Source organism: Schistocerca nitens, chromosome 4, assembly GCF_023898315.1.
Source record: "Schistocerca nitens isolate TAMUIC-IGC-003100 chromosome 4, iqSchNite1.1, whole genome shotgun sequence".
Lineage (NCBI taxonomy): Eukaryota > Metazoa > Arthropoda > Insecta > Orthoptera > Acrididae > Schistocerca > Schistocerca nitens.
Window position 1 is genome coordinate 701056643 of NC_064617.1, and position 17363 is coordinate 701074005.

Consider the following 17363-nt stretch of genomic DNA (forward strand, 5'->3'; position numbering starts at 1 on the left):
TGGTCGTATATGTAATTTGGACGTGGCATACGAGGCAGTGGTCTCAGATTCGTGAATCACGAGTGGGAAAGTGTACTACGTGCTCAGCTAATGGAATTCTGATTGACAGAGCACCTAGTAGTCGACCTTAAGCCCAGAGAACAGTGAACTGTGAACTCCCAATGTAGACTAACTGGACAGCGGCCACAGGCTACAAAACTGTCCAGCAGAAGGATACCGCGAAAGAGAATCATGAAAGTCAGAATGTGTGTATTGTGGAAGCCTGTAATAGAATCTCTTCTTGTTTTATTTTAACGAATAGTATTCCTAAATTTGCATGAGAAAGTTGCATAAGGGAAAAAGAAAGCTAATCCAAAAATCGTGTTTCTTTACGCATTAAGTGAAATATTTTCTAACAAATTGTATCCGGGAACAGGTATACCTCTGCTGCAGTTACATGACACTATTTTCTGTAGAGATGCAGCAGATAACAAGAAAGCCCAGGAACAGATCATCTAGCAGAGTGCACTGTGGCGGTTGCGTACAGTGGCCGTAGCAGTGAGACTGTTACTCGCCAGTGCTGCCGTTGTTCAGAGTCCCTTCTGGTTCTCTGGTGCCGCGCAGGGCTGTGCGTGGTGGCGGCGCTGCAGCGGGAGGACGCGCGCCGCAGCCGGCTGCTGTGCTCCGTGCTGGGCAGCGTGGCGCTGGGCGTGCTGCTGGGGTACCCGCTGGGCGGCCTGCTCTACGCCTTCGTCGGCAAGCCGGCGCCCTTCCTCTGCGTCTCCGCTCTCGTCATCGTCGACATCGGTGAGTCAGCCTCCTTTCCAATCTGTGCCTGCTCGAGACGAGGAAGTGTAGCCAACTTGCCGTGGACCAGACCGAAATTTATTCACTGTGCAGTTGGGAGGGGTCGGATTAGTTTGCGAGGCTCTCAGCCAGTCTTAGCAGCGTCGAGAGGTGAACACACTAGAAATGTAACTTCGTCACTTCTGACCTGAAGCCACAAACGAGCTAGGAAGAGTACACCTCCTAGCTAGCTGAATGCAGACGCAAGGGAAAGCTTGCGATTTTGGCAGACGCTCCTCGTCGGTGAACAACAGTCAACACATGATAGGTGGCAGATTCATTATCAGCACTTCAGGGGAAGATACAGCGTCCTCTGAGAAGACGATCTTAGTTGGCACACGGGCACAAGGCATTACACTCAGACGAGAAAAATCATGCGATAGCGATATGCACATATACAGGTAGTATCGCTTCCACAAGCTACAAAAAGGCGTTGCGTTGGCGGAGACATCATTTGTTCCAGGAGATTAATGTGTAAAGATTTGACCCGCCAGGGTAGCCGACAGCGCTAACGCGCTGCTTCCTGGACTCGGGTAGGCGCGCCGGCCCGGATCGAATCCGCCCGGCGGATTAACGACGAGGGCCGGTATGTGGTTTGTAGGCGGTTTTCCACATTCCGCTAGGTGAATACCGGGCTGGTCCCCAAGTCCAGCCTCAGTTACACGACTCACAGACATTTGAACACTTTCGCACTATTCCATGACTTACTCTAGATGCAGACAGCTGGGGTACACTACTTCCATCCCAGGGGATTTGGGGTGGCATCAGGATTGGCATCTGGCCACCCTATGCCATTAACACTGCCAAATCCGTACTAACAACGCCGACCCCGCGTTGGAGCGGGGCACAAGTCCGAGAAAGAAAGAAAGAAAGAAATTAACGTGAAAAGATTTCCGACGCGATTATGGCTGCACGACGTAATTAAGACTTTCAATGGGAGCTGGAGCTAGACGCATGGAACATTCCGTTTCTGAAATCTTTAGGGAGTTCAATATTCCGAGATACACAGTGTCAAGTGTGTGCCGAGAATATCAGATTTCAGGAATTACCTCTCACGAACAACAACGCAGTGGCCGACGGCCTACACTTAACGACCGAGAGCAGCGGCGTTTGCGTGGAGTTGTCAGTGCTAACTGACAAGCAACACTGAGTGAAATAACTGCAGAAAGCAATGTGGGACGTACGACGAACGTTTCTGTTAGGACAGTGCAAAGAATTTGGCGTTAACGGGCTTTGGCAGCAGACAACCGACGCAAGTGCTTTTGGTAAGAGCACGACATGGCCTACAGAGCCCCTCCTGGGCTGGTGACCATTTCGGTTTGACCCTAGAAGACTGTAAAACCGTGGCCTGGTCAAGGGAGTACCAATTTCAGATAGTAAGAGCTCCTGCGACACATGATAAAGGGTTCGAGTGTGGCGCAGACCACACGGAGCCTTGGACCCAAGTTATCAGCAAGGCACTGTGCAAGCTGGTATGGGCCGTGTTTACGTCATGTTCGGCTACTTGGAAACCATTTTCAGCCATTCATCGACTTCATGTTTCGAAACAACGATGAAGTTTTATAAATGACAGTGCACCATGTCACCCAGCCACCATTCTTCGCGATTGGTTTGAAGCACATTCTGGACAATTCAAGCGAATGGTTTGGCGTCCAATTCCCCCGACATGCACCAATTTAAAATATGTGGGACATAATCTAGAAGTCAGTTTGCGCACAAAATCCTGTGCCAGCAGCACTTTCGCAATTATGAACGGCTATAGAGACATCATGGCTTAATATTTCTGCAGGGAACTTCCAATTACCTTTTGAGTTCCTTCCACGTTTCGTTGATGCACTACACCAGGCAAAAGGAGATCCGATACCGCATTAGGAGGTGTTCCATCACTTTTATCACCTCAGTTTATAACTGACGGACAAGTCATATTTTTTAATTGGGGTCATAAATACGCAGACTATGTCACCAGTACACAACACATTCGGGACACCCTATTCCGGTTCTTAGTTGTCTAGTGCAGTTGGCGAGATTCTTCCACAATTGTCTAAATAAGTGGTATATCACGTCATTTTCAGTAACTATACAGTGGTTTGTATATCTAAAGTGCAAACACTCTGACGTTGTGACGTTAGTTAGCCAGGTGAAATTGCATACATTAGTAGCACTCTTTTTCTATTTGTTATACTACTATTTTTAACCTGTTCAGTGAGATCTGTTTCCTCGTTGCCTGTCTTCTTTTTATGTGCTATTAATTACAAAACCGAGATGTATTGAAACTGTAGTTATTAAATTAAGTAACACAATTGCCAGTCCGACTACGAACTATGAAGGATACTGAAACTATGTTGAGTTTAAATTACATAAGAATTAATAAACCATACTTTGATGACAATGATCAATCAGGTGTGAGAGCTCATCTGAAAATTCAAACTGATATAATAATTGCCACGTGTAATGCAGTACTGAGTGAGAAAGGTTACCTGACTAAAAAGTTCATAGTCATTGTATTTTGTTAACCGCTATGTTCAAAGATCAAGTCACTCCCGGCAAACATACCGGCAAGTCCAAATGATTTCATTTGTTAGAATCATTCCTTTTCATATTTACGGAGCTTCCCTCACAAAAAGATAACAAATGTGGTTAAATTATTCAACTGAACTAGTACTTTCAATTAACTGATAAAACTGACTTTTCATTGGAACAGCAAAATTTAAGTTTCAATTTCTGCCACATTCTAGATTTTCGTATCACAGTTTCTTACTATTCGAATAACATGCCACTTGGTTAGTGTAGCGATAAGGAAAAGGATTCTACCTGTTGGTACCAAAGATATAGGAAAATCATTAACACAATGAAATGACACAGTTTTACCTTGAGATGGAGCTACTGTTGCGCAACATAATGGTTTCTCTGCAATGATTATTAAGAAAAAGGCAGTTATGAGCAAATTTTAATATATTTGTCCAGAAAATACTCTTCTTTCAACAAACCTCTTGAAACTTCTCCGTGACTTAACACCCTACTATGGCCCATACTACTGCCTGCTCATAATGTCCACAATGCCTTGGCATATATTTTGTCACCACGCTGCCTACACATTTGCACATGTTCTCACGGTCTACGCAGAATACGATGGCCAGTAAGCACGTAGTCAGCAGGGAAGGTGTGGAGAGAGCAGAAGTGGTCGGGGCTGTGGACAGGTCCTGTAGGGGAGATGCCGAGCGCTGGAGGGGAAATGCCATTCTAAACTGAAATCTATTCTCACATTTTTTGTAAGTATTAAGTGGAGCCCTTCCATGCCAACACATGCATGGTGACCATTCAGAAAGATCTGTCATCTCTGCTTTGATTATAATCTAAAAAGAATTCCGCCGAAAATGCAGCTATTTATTTTCGCCTGGCTTGTTAACCACTTGTAACTTTCAGAGAAGGGTCAACAGTGGCGAGGTTTGAGTAAAACCTACATGTTTCTTTTGTTGCCATGTTAAAATTTGCTTCTTCTGCCAAAACACAGCAGGGTTTACACAGTCTCGCCTCAATAACACGTTGCGCTGCGGCAGTTGCAAGAGAATTCTGAAACTGTGGTTTATTAAGTCAATTAAGTGAGGAACTGAGGAAAAGTAAGGTTAGTATCTTATGAAAAAGAACATCCTTGGTACAAGATAAAAGTGTAATGTCTTCACTTACGTTGTTCCAATGCCCATAGCATTTGTTGTTTCACCAGCAGTCGATGGCTCTTAAAAATTACATTCTTTCATCAAAAATGTCTGTAGTCAGTGGAATAACACGGTAGATAAAGAAGTTTTACGTAAAAACCATACGGAAAAATACTCTCCTCTTCTATCATTTGCCAAAATCCTATTTTGATATCTCGAACTCTTTATGAAATATGAGGAGCGTTGTGGACATCTCTCTCTGGCTTTATCGCCGGCGCGGTGCGATCGCAAATGAGTGTGCTACGTCAGATCAATTTTCTCAATATTGGTGACAGACAGGCCTCCATTCAAGTCTAAAGAAAAATTTTGTATGTCAGCTAAATTTCATACACAGAAACATATTATGTACTATGCACCAAACGCAAAATCATAGTGACTCCTATTTTTCATCGCAAAAATTTTCGGATTTCGCGCAGTGTCTTACTTCACTTAAATATCACAATAACAGCGACCATTAACGAAATGATTGGCTCTTCATCACGAAGCTGGCATATAAAGCTATAAGTAAAGCAGAAATGAAATTTGTTTACCGAACAGTTTCTGTAAAATCGTTTGACAAAGTAGCAGGCTGGGCGCCATGGTTCTGTTATCGCTGACCAACTGAAAGGTGGCAGACACTGCTGGCCTCCCCTTCTGAACTAACGAATGAACTCGCCCAGCGCTACAGACGAAATTGGCCACTGCGCATCAGTCACCATATCCTGCGTGGACTGTTATTTCACGTCTCACCTGTTTCACCGTTAACTTCCGACTCTTTTTACCCGCACTGCCATGCACTACAGAAGTTAATACCATTCAGGCAATATCTTTTGATTCTACACAGTGCAAATTCCCTAACACTGCCAGTGTTTCTGCTTATAACATTCAAAAAATTGTTTCAATATTTTGCAAGGATAAAATCTCACAATATTTAAATTAATTAGCACTGGCTAAAAAAGCATTGAAAATGAATAAATTTACAAACAGAGAATAACACTGAAGAGCAAAAAGAAGTAATTTGCTAAGTATGAAGTGTTACAAATCTGAAGTACCACCCATTTATTTAGCCACCTAAATAAAGGTGTAAACGTTCATTTGCCTCCAACACCAGTCACCAATATATCTAATTGAAAGTAACTGGGTCGCTAGCCTCACTATAAAATGTTCACTCTGTGACACAACGATAATTTTCTAACTACGAATCGTCAGGCCCGTATGACGCCCTTCGAGACCCAGCATCCATTCATAGGATCGGTAAACTGTATGTATATCAACACTAGAAGATCAGCAACTTATATCTACCGCACACAAAGGTTATGGTGCACACTGGAAATACAGTGACAACACAGAATACCTGAAAACACTTAAAAAGACGAAAAAACTACTAAGTACATCACATTATGAATTAAAAGTGGATGTCCTGTATTTATCTTCAATAATTCCCGTCTCCAAATCTTCACTCAACTTGAAGTGAAAAGTCTTAAAGAAGTCTCAGTAAAATCCCTCGAAACTCTGAGTACCTCTTGGAAGCTAGTTGCTCTAACAGAAAACTACATGTTCCCGAGACTGCTAACAAATAGAATTCCTTCTTCCTACCCATAACTCAACAGTTCTTAGTTCCCTTCCGCGTAACCTCGTGCTGGGAAGTCTGTGCCTATCCGCTTACCGCCGCTCCTGATAAAGCTCCCAACTTCTTCCTTCGTCCGTCACTTACACTCTGCGGTCTCTTGCAGCATTCCGCACTCGCTGATCATCCTCGTGCCGGCATCACCAGACTCTCTCTGACTGCCCGTAGTCACCACATTCTCCTGTGTTCTGTCTTCTCACTCTTTTGATTGATTCACAAAATATACAAAACCTAGCTCCCGTTGTTTACTAAGCTCCCGTCTGCTCCACTGAAATGTAAGGTCCTCAGAGGCAAATTTCCCTGGTCCAGATACCAGAAATGGTTCAAATGGCTCTGAGCACTATGGGACTCAACTGCTGAGGTTATTAGTCCCCTAGAACTTAGAACTAGTTAAACCTAACTAACCTAAGGACATCACAAACATCCATGCCCGAGGCAGGATTCGAACCTGCGACCGTAGTGGTCTTGCGGTTCCAGACTGCAGTGCCTTTAACCGCACGGCCACTTCGGCCGGCGAGATACCAGAAATATTACTTTTCAAAAGCAAAGTAATTCTCTGTAGCTAAGAACCCACATCCATCTGGCTTTCATACATACCCATGGAGTTCCCGGGGTCACTATGGGACCACAAGCACTTCAGGTATACATAAGCTTCACAGCCAAAACTACCGTGGATGAGTTTAATTTGCTGTGTAGTTCCTGCATTTCCTAGGCTCTTGTACCTGAGAGCGTAAACGAGCCTGCCTCCCTGCTTCATTACATCGCTTCACAATACAAGCCCTTTCGTAGGGGACCAATCACCAGAAACGAATGTTATTCTACCTTTGACTGATATGGCCAACGTCCATGGCAGGTTTCTCACTTTGGCACTTTAACCAGAGGATGATAGATACTATCCTGAAAATTATCGCCATAAAGTGAAACATTGTGGTTAAGCTCCCCCTAAATCAAACCTAACAAAACGCCATTTGTAACATGTGGTGATCCTGCGAGCGCTTGTAACGGCCGACGACACAACGTTTTATGCTGAAATGTACATTACCGAGATATCAATTTGCTGTTTAAAGAACAGTTCCAGAGACATGTTATGGATAGTAAGAATTAATAGACGATTTTTTTTCATTTAGATCTTCATTGAGCATATGACTTCACACGGCGGAAATAATGTGATACCTCCTAATATCGTGCTGGTCCTCCTTTTACCCAGCGTAGTGCACCAACTCAACATGGCGTGGAGTCAACAAGTCGGTAGAAGACCCCTGCAGAAATATTGAGCATGCGAAAGTGCCGTCGGTGCACGATTTTGTCCTCCAATCGATCTCTCGATTCTGTCCCATAAATGTTCGATGGGATTCATGTTGGGCGATCCGGGTGGCCAAATCATTCGCTCGTGTTGTTCACAATGTTCTTAAAACCAATTGCGAACAACTGTGACCTAGTGACATGGCGACTGTCATCTGTAAAAATTCCAACATTGTTTCGAAACATGAAGTTCATGGACGACTGAAAATGGCCTCCAAGTAGCCGAACATAACCATTTGCAGTCAATGATTTGCTCAGTTGGACCAGAGGATCCAGTTCACTTCATATAAACACAGACGACGCCATTATGAAGCCATTACCAGCTTTCACAGTGGCTTGTTGACAACCTGGGTCCATCGCTTCGAGGTGTCTGCACCACACTCGAACCCTACCATCAGCTCTTAGCACCTGAAATCGGGACTCATCTGACCACGCCACGGTTTTCTAGTCGTCTAGAATTAATATAGTCACGAGTCCAGGAGAGGCGCTGTAGACGATGCCATGCTGCTACCAAAGGCACTCGAATCGGTCGTCTGCTGCCATAGTCCATTAACGCCAAATTCGTAGCCCCGTACTAACGGACACGTTCGTCGTACGTCCCACATTGATTAATGCAGTTATTTTCCACATTGTTGCCTGTCGTTTAGCTTTGACAACTCTACAAAAATGGTTCAAATGGCTCTGAGCACTATGGGACTCAACTTCTGAGGTCATTAGTCCCCTAGAACTTAGAACTAGTTAAACCTAACTAACCTAAGGACATCACAAACATCCATGCCCGAGGCAGGATTCGAACCTGCGACCGTAGCGGCCCTGCGGTTCCAGACTGCAGCGCCTTTAACCGCACGGCCACTTCGGCCGGCGACAACTCTACACAAACGCCGCTGTTCTCCGTCGTTAAGTGAAGACCGTCAGCCACTGCATTGTCCGTGGTGAGAGGTAATGCCCGAAATTTGATATTCTCGGCACACTCTTAACCCTTTGGGTCTCGGAATACTGAATTCCCTAACTATTTCCGGAAAGGAATGCTCCATGCGTCTAGGTCCAACTACCATTCCGCGTTCAAAGTCTGTTAGTTCCCTTCGTGAGACAATAATAATGTCGGCAAACTTTTCCCATAAATCACCTGAGTTCAAATGACAGCTCCTCCAATGCAACGCCCTTTTATACCTCGTGTACACGATACTACCGGGATCTGTATATGTGCATCTCGCTATCCTGACTTTTGTCACCTCAGTGTCATGTACGGTCCAGTACTCGCCCGTTTCGATTCTGTTCCATTACTCGTTATACACACGAATCACTGTTGTAGCAACATGTCCTGTAAAAGCCAAAATGTCATCTTAGGACAATCAGTTTCTCAGGTACCAATGCCGCATTTGAACTCTCCCATATTATAATGCCTCTTTTACGGCGCCGTGACATTGTGACACTAGATTTCAGGTGACCGTCTCCTCCCTGTGTGGTCTTGGCGGTAATAAGGGATGTTCCAGTCAACATGCGAGGGCGTTGCTACGCTTACGGATCGACCGTATCTTCGCTGTCTTCTCGTTGGTATGCCGTTCTATACGTCTTCAAAGAGTGGACCGATACGGGCCTCCTTTTGCTGCTGCTATTCTGATACTCGCTACCGTTTACATAGAAGGGCGGCATGAACGGTCACTGGTTTCCTCAATACGAGGAAGAGCGTCACGGAAATGTTGAAGAATATGAACTGATAGAAACTTGAAGGTAGCCTCAAATATTCCGCGAAAATTTAGAGAACCAGAATTAAGTGAAAAATTTAGAGATATTCAACATCCCCTGACTCGTCGTTCACGCAGAAAACAACGTTACGCTAGGTACAGAGGCTCTGAAGCAGTCATTCTTCTCCCAGTCCATAAACAACTGTAGCAGGATGAAATCTAGACAGTGAGTAATGCGCTAAGTACCAACTGTCATTCACTTCACACTGGTTTGTACAGCGTTTATAAAGATGTATGTGTAGATGAAGAATCCAAACTTCGAATGCAAACTGAGGTGGCTGGAAGGACAAACAAATAAATTACAGAGAAAGAAGCAGTATCTGAATTTTCATATGCAGCTTGGTCATCGAGTGGACGGGAAAAGAAGAAGATTCCCCGAATATTTGCGTATAAGAAGAACACTAATGTAGTGACCATGAAGGTGTTAGTCTCGTCTTTATGAAACTTAGTTCACAACTGCCTATTGTTTATGAAAATACTGAGGAAATAACAAAAGCACGCACGTTTATGTTCAATAGTGAACCGGGAATATGACCAAATGTCCACACATAGGTAGCTGCTATTTGTGATGTTAGTTTCAATATCGACTGTCAGTCAAAAATGCGAAGTAAAATAGGATGTTTTCTATAGCAACACAAATGTGTACTGATCATATACCAAGAAAAAAACCTGAAAGACAACTTCTAACTGAGGTTTCCATAAACAGCTTAGCCTAGAGTGATGCAGCAAGGAATTTTGTTCAGGTGGTTTGGTAGCATGAGGCGTCGCTACTTGTGCTTACACCTCTATTACACATGCAGTTAAGGTTTAAAACGAAATTGTTCTATTCGCATATAATTTGTGATGAACTGAAATGAGGTGATCCTAACCTTAACAAAATAGTTCAGATGGCTCTGATCACTATGGGACTTAACATCTGAGGTCATCAGTCCCCTAGAACTTAGAACTACTTAAACCTAACTAAGGACATCACACACATCCATGCCCGAGGCAGGATTCGAACCTGCGACCGTAGCGGTCGCGTGGTTCCAGAGTGAAGCGCCTAGAACCGCTCGGCCACTACGGCCGGCCATAACCTTAAGTTTTGATCTGTAATAAGTTTTTTATCACAGTATAAATTCCACTGCAGATAGGAATATTCATTATGTAATAGCTATTAAATGTTTGCTTTGCTCGCAGTAGCAGGAAGCTAGAAATATTAATAAAACGTCCCAGAAATGCAATTTTATTAGTTGTTTTGTGTATTCTTTTCCTCGTCTTTTTCTTCCGCTAATTTAGAGCGTTGTTACGTTTGAGAAGGCACAAAAAATTTCAACTACATTGTCTATCCCTTAAACGTAGTTTTACGCTTACAGACAAGTCATGACTGCATTTTCTTCTTCTTTTTTTCCACAAAACTTTTATTGCTAGTCTAACCGAGACTTATCTGGGCATCACAATCAAAGACAAAAATAAAAAGTAAAAGCCTAGGTTCCAATTGAAACAAATTAACGATCCAATAACTCGAATCACTTTTCTTGTGGAGGTAGCGTACCACTTAATGTAGCCTGTAGACTGGATTTATGGCCGTAAGCTATGAACCCCTTGCGATCTCGCCAGTAATAAACCTTTATTAGTTCTTCACAGTTAATCGATTTATCGGCGTGACCATTTTCCCCCGATCTTTCTCATGTTAGTTCCAGTATATTGCTTGCTCTTCATATATCCTGCTGACAATTCCCTAATTCCCATCTAACAGCATGACAGTCACTAATGCGTGCACTATTAACTAACGGACATCTAAGAGTTACGTTTATAGTCTAAGATCCTGGCCTAACTCAACCTTCCCTCATGGAGTTTCCTAATAAGATGTATATTTTATACAATGAAAGTTTAGATAAACAAAAAGTGCCATGGTTGCTGTCCCATACCCCTGCACAGCTTTTTTCGATTAAGAATTACATAATGAAATTTCATTGCAGTTTCCTAAAAATGTTAGCACCACTCAAAATTAAAAGACGTAAATAAAACGCCAAAGTAAGGTTGCCTACCTTTTTCCAGGTTATAATGAAAGGTTACCAGATGGAAACAGGTAGCATGTGTGAGTAAATTACCCTCATCAAGTTTCCTCACATAATTATATATTAAATGCTGATAATTTTATTGGGAACACGATGGTATGCGGCTGCCTTAGGAAAAGTAGGCAGATCTTAGGGTTGTCGCCATTTTCGTTCTACACCAGTGAAGGTACGTATCCATGTAGTCATTTAGTTCGGAAACTGCAGCACACTCACAGTATTACTAAAACAATTCAAAATATCATCGATCTATTTTATCATAATAGTTATATTTTTTTTATTTCATATTTCTACTGCAAAATCAGTATTTTCAGATATTACTGATTTCCTGCTTACTGTTAAAACAACAATAGTTAACTTTTGTTTCTGAATGCAGTTCTGTTTGCGGAAGATTTGAGAAACCGAGATCACGAAACAAAATTCTTAATTGTGCACCACAGTACACCTCCTAAGTTCATGTGAATAAACAAGCACTGCTAAAAATGGAACCAAATGCCTTTGGCCGTCTGCTCGCTATTATCCTTCACATTTTCAGTAGAACCAATGCCGCCTGCTCTTTAGGCTGCACCGGTGAAATTTTGAAAGCAGACAAGTCCACATTAGCAGAGACACTGAAATCTCAAGTCCACGTGGTGCCGCCAACGCAAATCGACCTTGAAATAGTAGACGGATTTCACTTCTTACACCAGATAGTATTCTTCTTGGCACAAAACTTTGATATCGCAGCTGAGGCGACTCTCATGAAACTTTGTTCAAGTAATGCTAGAGAAATACATATTATGTTTAAGATCTTCAGTCAAGGATTCTGAACGACAAATCGACAGTTGTCTAACGTTCCAGGACCTCTCCAGGGAGAATGACCGTTTGGTATCAACTTCGCAAACGAAGAAAGTCTTTATAAATGTTGGGAGTAGGTGCTGGTCTTATTAACTAAAGACACATCATGTAAGAACTGAAAAAATGATTTATGTTTCGTGGTAGCAAAGTGCCACCAATTTTAAACATTTTAGTAAAAGCCTCTTATAGTGATGTTTTAGTTTGATGACCAATATGCATAATGTTTCTGAATCTGAAATTTGGTTGGTAGAATTAAGACAAAAAATAGTAAGACGTTGACTGCATCAACTGGATATAATTATAACTGAAGCACGAATCCTTATTATGTCTATCAGAATTGTGCCCTTTTACAGGTAGCAATTACGCCGCTGCTTTTTGTAATAAAGCAAATGTCATACCTATTTTTTTTTCAAAAAACGATACCTACGAGGGTCACTCCAAAAGCAATGCACACAATTTTTGTAAAAATACAGTTCATTCTACATGTATGAAAGTTTTACAGTGTGTAGATACATCCTTCCCGCTTGTTTTCAAATTTAGTTCAACCTGTTCCCGTGAGTGGCGCCGTCGCATAATATCTTCAAGATGGCTGCTACACTCGACGTTCGTCAGAAGCAACGTGCTGTCATAGAATTCCTGTGTTGTGAAAACGAGTCAGTGGGAAACATCCACAAGAGGTTGAAAAAGGTGTATGGAGATGCTGCTGTCGATCGCCGTACAGTTAGTCGGTGGGCAAGCAGGTTACGTGATGAAAGCGGGCACAGCAATATTGGGGATTGTCCTCGCAGCGGCAGGCCTCTTACTGCACACACTACAGACAGTGTGCAGAGAGTTAACGAATTGGTGACTGCTGACAGACGCATCACAGTGAACGAATTGTCACGCTACGTTGGGATAGAGGAAGGAAGTGTTTGCAGAATACGGAAAGTGTTGGCGTTAAAAAAGATTTGTGCCATATGGGTTCCCAGGATGTTGACAGTGGCTCACAAAGAAACAATAAAAACGATACGCAGCGAACTTTTGGAACAGTACGAGAATGGTGGAGATGAATTTCTTGGAAAAATTGTGACAGGTGATGAAACATGGTTCCATCATTTTTCACCAGAGACGAAGACGCAATCAATGAAGTGGCATCATGCAAATTCACCCAAGAAAAAAAATTCAAAACCACACCTTCTGCTGGAAAAGTTATGGCTACAGTGGTTTTCGATTCCGAAGGACTCTTGTTTGTGGACATCATGCCAAGTGGAACCATCATAAATTCTGATGCATATCTGACGACACTGAAGAAATTTCAAGCTCGACTGAGTCGTGTTCGACCACATTGGCAAAAGCAGGACGTTTTGTTGTTGCACGACAATGCAAGGTCACATACCAGCCAAAAAACCACGGAAGCGATCACAAAACTCGGATGGACAACACTGAAACACCCGCCTTACAGTCCTGACCTGGCTCCATGTGACCCATTTCTTTCAGAAACTGAAAGACTCTCTTCGTGGAACAAGGTTTGAAGATGATGACTCCCTTGTACACGCTGCCAGACAGTGGCTCCAACAGGTTGGTCCAGAATTTTACCGTGCGGGTATACAGGCGCTGGTTCCAAGATGGCGTAAGACAGTTGAGAGGGATGGAAATTATGTGGAGAAATGAAAATATTGTTCCTGAAGGATGTATCTACACACTGTAAAACTTTCAAACATGTAGAATAAAAGATGGATTTTTTAAAAAAATAGTGTGCATTTCTTTTGTAGTGACACTCGTATAAAAACACTATTGCGTCACTAAGAGATAATGTCGACATTTTCATAGACGAAAAAACTGAAGTAGTTAAAGTTTGCTGCTCTGTACACAGCACAAAGCAGTGCACACGTGTTCATGACGCAAGATTTATGTTCCAAACGAATGATTCATGAGCAGTTCACGAGAAAAATTAGAAGGTTAGATTCAAGTACGATTCCACAATGCTGGAAATCCTTAAAACAAAAAACGTTAAGCACAGTAAATGTAACTTCAATGTGGTTTAATGTTGCCGATTCTTATTGCGTAAAGCTACGGCCTGAATCTTGTGGATGGTAAGTGCATAGATATTTAAAGCCAAGAGACTTCCTCAGTGGCCCATTACCCTCACAACTTGATGAAATTTCACATGTTACAGACAAGAAAAATAATGATGACAATTCTTCAGTATTGGATTTCAGTACAGTAACTTCTGACGCAATAGCTACTGAATAACTACAGTGTTGGAACGCCTTTCATTTTAAATTGTACGATAAATTAAATTGTCTCTGTTTCAAAAAACATATTACTCGGTTTTTTAACTATTGATTTATTTCCTTTCACTTACATTTATTAGCCCTATTTAGTATATAAATTATGCAAAATTTGAAAGATAAGTAAATATCAATTATATATTAGTCATAATGACTACAGGCCGAAGCAATGAATTAAAACTTGTACCAAAACTGGGACTTAAACCCTGGTCTCCTGCTCAGTACCAGGCAGATTCGCTAACCACTGCATCACCTTGGCGCTGTGGTCAACACCTGCACGGATTATTCTGGTATGTCTCCCTCACTAATACAAACTCCAATTCATGCCTCGTATCAATATTTCAGAGGCACACCAACACTGGAATAGCACCTTAGCATTGAATAAAAATGGGGTAATTTTGCCTGTCCCTCAGACATCGGTGATATATTATATGTTGCAGAAACATATTAAGCTCAGCTTTGTATATGATAATAAATACAGGCCGAAGCATTGCATAGATGGTATATGAAAAGACTATGACTTCCTGGTGAATTTTTGAAGAACCATCTTGAAAATTGTTCCTGATTCATTTGCATCTGATTTCCAAAAGTAAATGTTACATCTGAAAAATAATCGACCTACACATAGCATATCAAGATCAGTATCTTATAATTATGTTGTATCTTTGTTCACACTCATAGCATTTGAACAATGTGTTTTTGCATCATTTTTGTCATTCTAATATGGTTTATATTTGTTTTGTTTCAATGTTGTGTTGATCTTTTGTAAACAATGGCTTCACCACCATGTATTAATTCGTAACTTCGTTACTGATGGGGGAGTAGTGTAGAGACCACATCGACTCCGGAAGAAAGTTCAGAAAAGCTATTCCTTGTAATAACAGTAAAAATAATTGAGGGTACTGAGTTATTCACCTGCTGTTTCATGGTATCAACAAATACATTTGATTTGTATAAAAGCCCTGTACGACGACTTTTGAAAAAAAAAAAAAGGCGACATTTCGTAATGAGTGATGTATGTTGGAAACTGTTCAAGGAATATTGTTAAGCAACATTTTTTTTTTGAGCTCCAGTAAATGTACCACACTACAGCAGTTATAACTGAGGTTCCACCATTACTCACATGCTCTTTCATGACATACTGAAATATCTTTGATTTTTACGAGACCTCTGTGTGACTCGTCTATACAAAAAAAAACAGAAATTGACATTGTGTACTTGGGTAGGGAAACGAACTAGGGTAATCCGTGCACTTGTCTTAACTACAGTGCCAGTGTGGAATAGTGATTAGTGCATCTGCCTAGCGAGAAGGAAACTTGGGTGCGATTCCTAGCCTTAATTCATTGCTTCAGCCTGTATTCATTATAATAGATGAATCTTAGATTTGATATGTCTCTAGATCATATGATTTATCTGATTATTATCTATTATTATCATACGTACATTTGAACAATGGAAATTATTGCATTCTTTAAAATACAAAACAATGAGTGTGGGTTTCAAACGCCACAAAAATCTTTTCCATATTTATTAATAATAATATTCTTCTTCGTTGTCGTCGTCTCGGGCAAGTGCGTCTTTCTCCGAGCTCTAACTGCCGCCTAATGCTCATGCATTCTTCTCAGAATTGTTCTTTTCTCTCTTCTGTCCACACCTCCTCCGTTTCCAGCTTCGGCTTTTCATGGAACCGTTTGTCCGTTCGTAATTTTTCCTTAAGGGGATCACGCTCCGGGATATCTTCAGGATAAATTTCAATTCTCGTAGACCTTTCTCGACTTCACTTCTGTGATCGATGCCCCTTTGGTTTTCTTATTTTGAAAGTAGCCCTTTCTGGGCACATTCTCCATGTGTTTGTATAGTTCATAGTTTTGACGCCTTCCCTGATGGCATCCAGGATTTTTTCTCAAATCTTCCTTTATTTGGCTTCAAGTTTCTTCAATAGACCTTTGTTCATTGTAAAAGTCTCTGCCGCATGTACGACCACCAGTATAATAGCAGGGCAAGTAGTGTCTAATTCTGGCATTTACGAACATCGGTCTCTTGTGTAGACTCATTTAGTTAGTTGACAGGCCATTTCTAGTTTGCTAATGTGTGATACGATGGCTTCCTTCTCGGGTAGGTTAGGTTGTATCCATTTATCTACATGTATAAATATTTATGTTTGCTTAGTTTCTCCTTTTCTGACGTCTAATTCTTTTGGGTAAGTTGCTTCATTTATCTATCAACGGAATCTGAGAAAATCACTATATCATCAAAAAATTGTTCAAATGTGTGTGAAATCTTATGGTACTTAACTGCTAAGGTCATCAGTCCCTAAGCTTACACACTACTTAACCTAAATTATCCTAAGGACAAACACAGACACCCATGCCCGAGGGAGGACTCGAACCTCCGCCGGGACCAGCCGCACAGTCCATGACTGCAGCGCCTTGGACCGCTCGGCTAATCACTATATCATCCGCAAAGGCTAGACAGTTGATTGCGAAATTTATGTACGTGTAGCCTAGCCATTTAATAATATTATTTATAGTATTTGCTCCAAATCAGATTCTTGCCGGAAAGGTTGTAGTTTTTATCACCCTTTATACAACATAATTATTTCTGCATCTGCAACTACATGGATACTCTGCAAATCACATTTAAGTGCCTGGCAGAGGGTTCATCCCACCACCTTCACAATTCTCTATTACCTCCAATCTCGTATAACGCGTCGAAAGAACGAACACCTACATCTTTCCATACCAACACTGGTTTCCCTTATTTTATTGTGGTGATCGTTTCTCCCTATGTAGATCGGTTTCAACAAAATATTTTCACATTCGGAGGAGAAAGTTGGTGATTGGAATTTCGTGAGAAGAATCCGTCGCAACGAAAAACTCCTTTCTTTTAATGATGTCCAGCCCAAATCCTCTATAATTTCAGTGACACTCTATCCCATATTTCGCGATAATACAAAACGTGCTGCCTTTCCTTGAACTTCTTCGATGCACTCCGTCAGTCCTATCTGG

General features: G+C 41.7%; 1 protein-coding gene across 1 annotated transcript in view; it reads left to right on the top strand.

Annotated features, from left to right (window-relative positions):
* Positions 1-17363, top strand: part of LOC126252513 (synaptic vesicular amine transporter-like) — a 119848-nt gene that overhangs the window by 30870 nt on the left and 71615 nt on the right. Inside the window, exon 5 of the mRNA XM_049953409.1 lies at positions 604-786. Coding sequence (XP_049809366.1) covers positions 604-786 — 183 coding nt within the window. The remainder of the gene's footprint in view (positions 1-603; positions 787-17363) is intronic.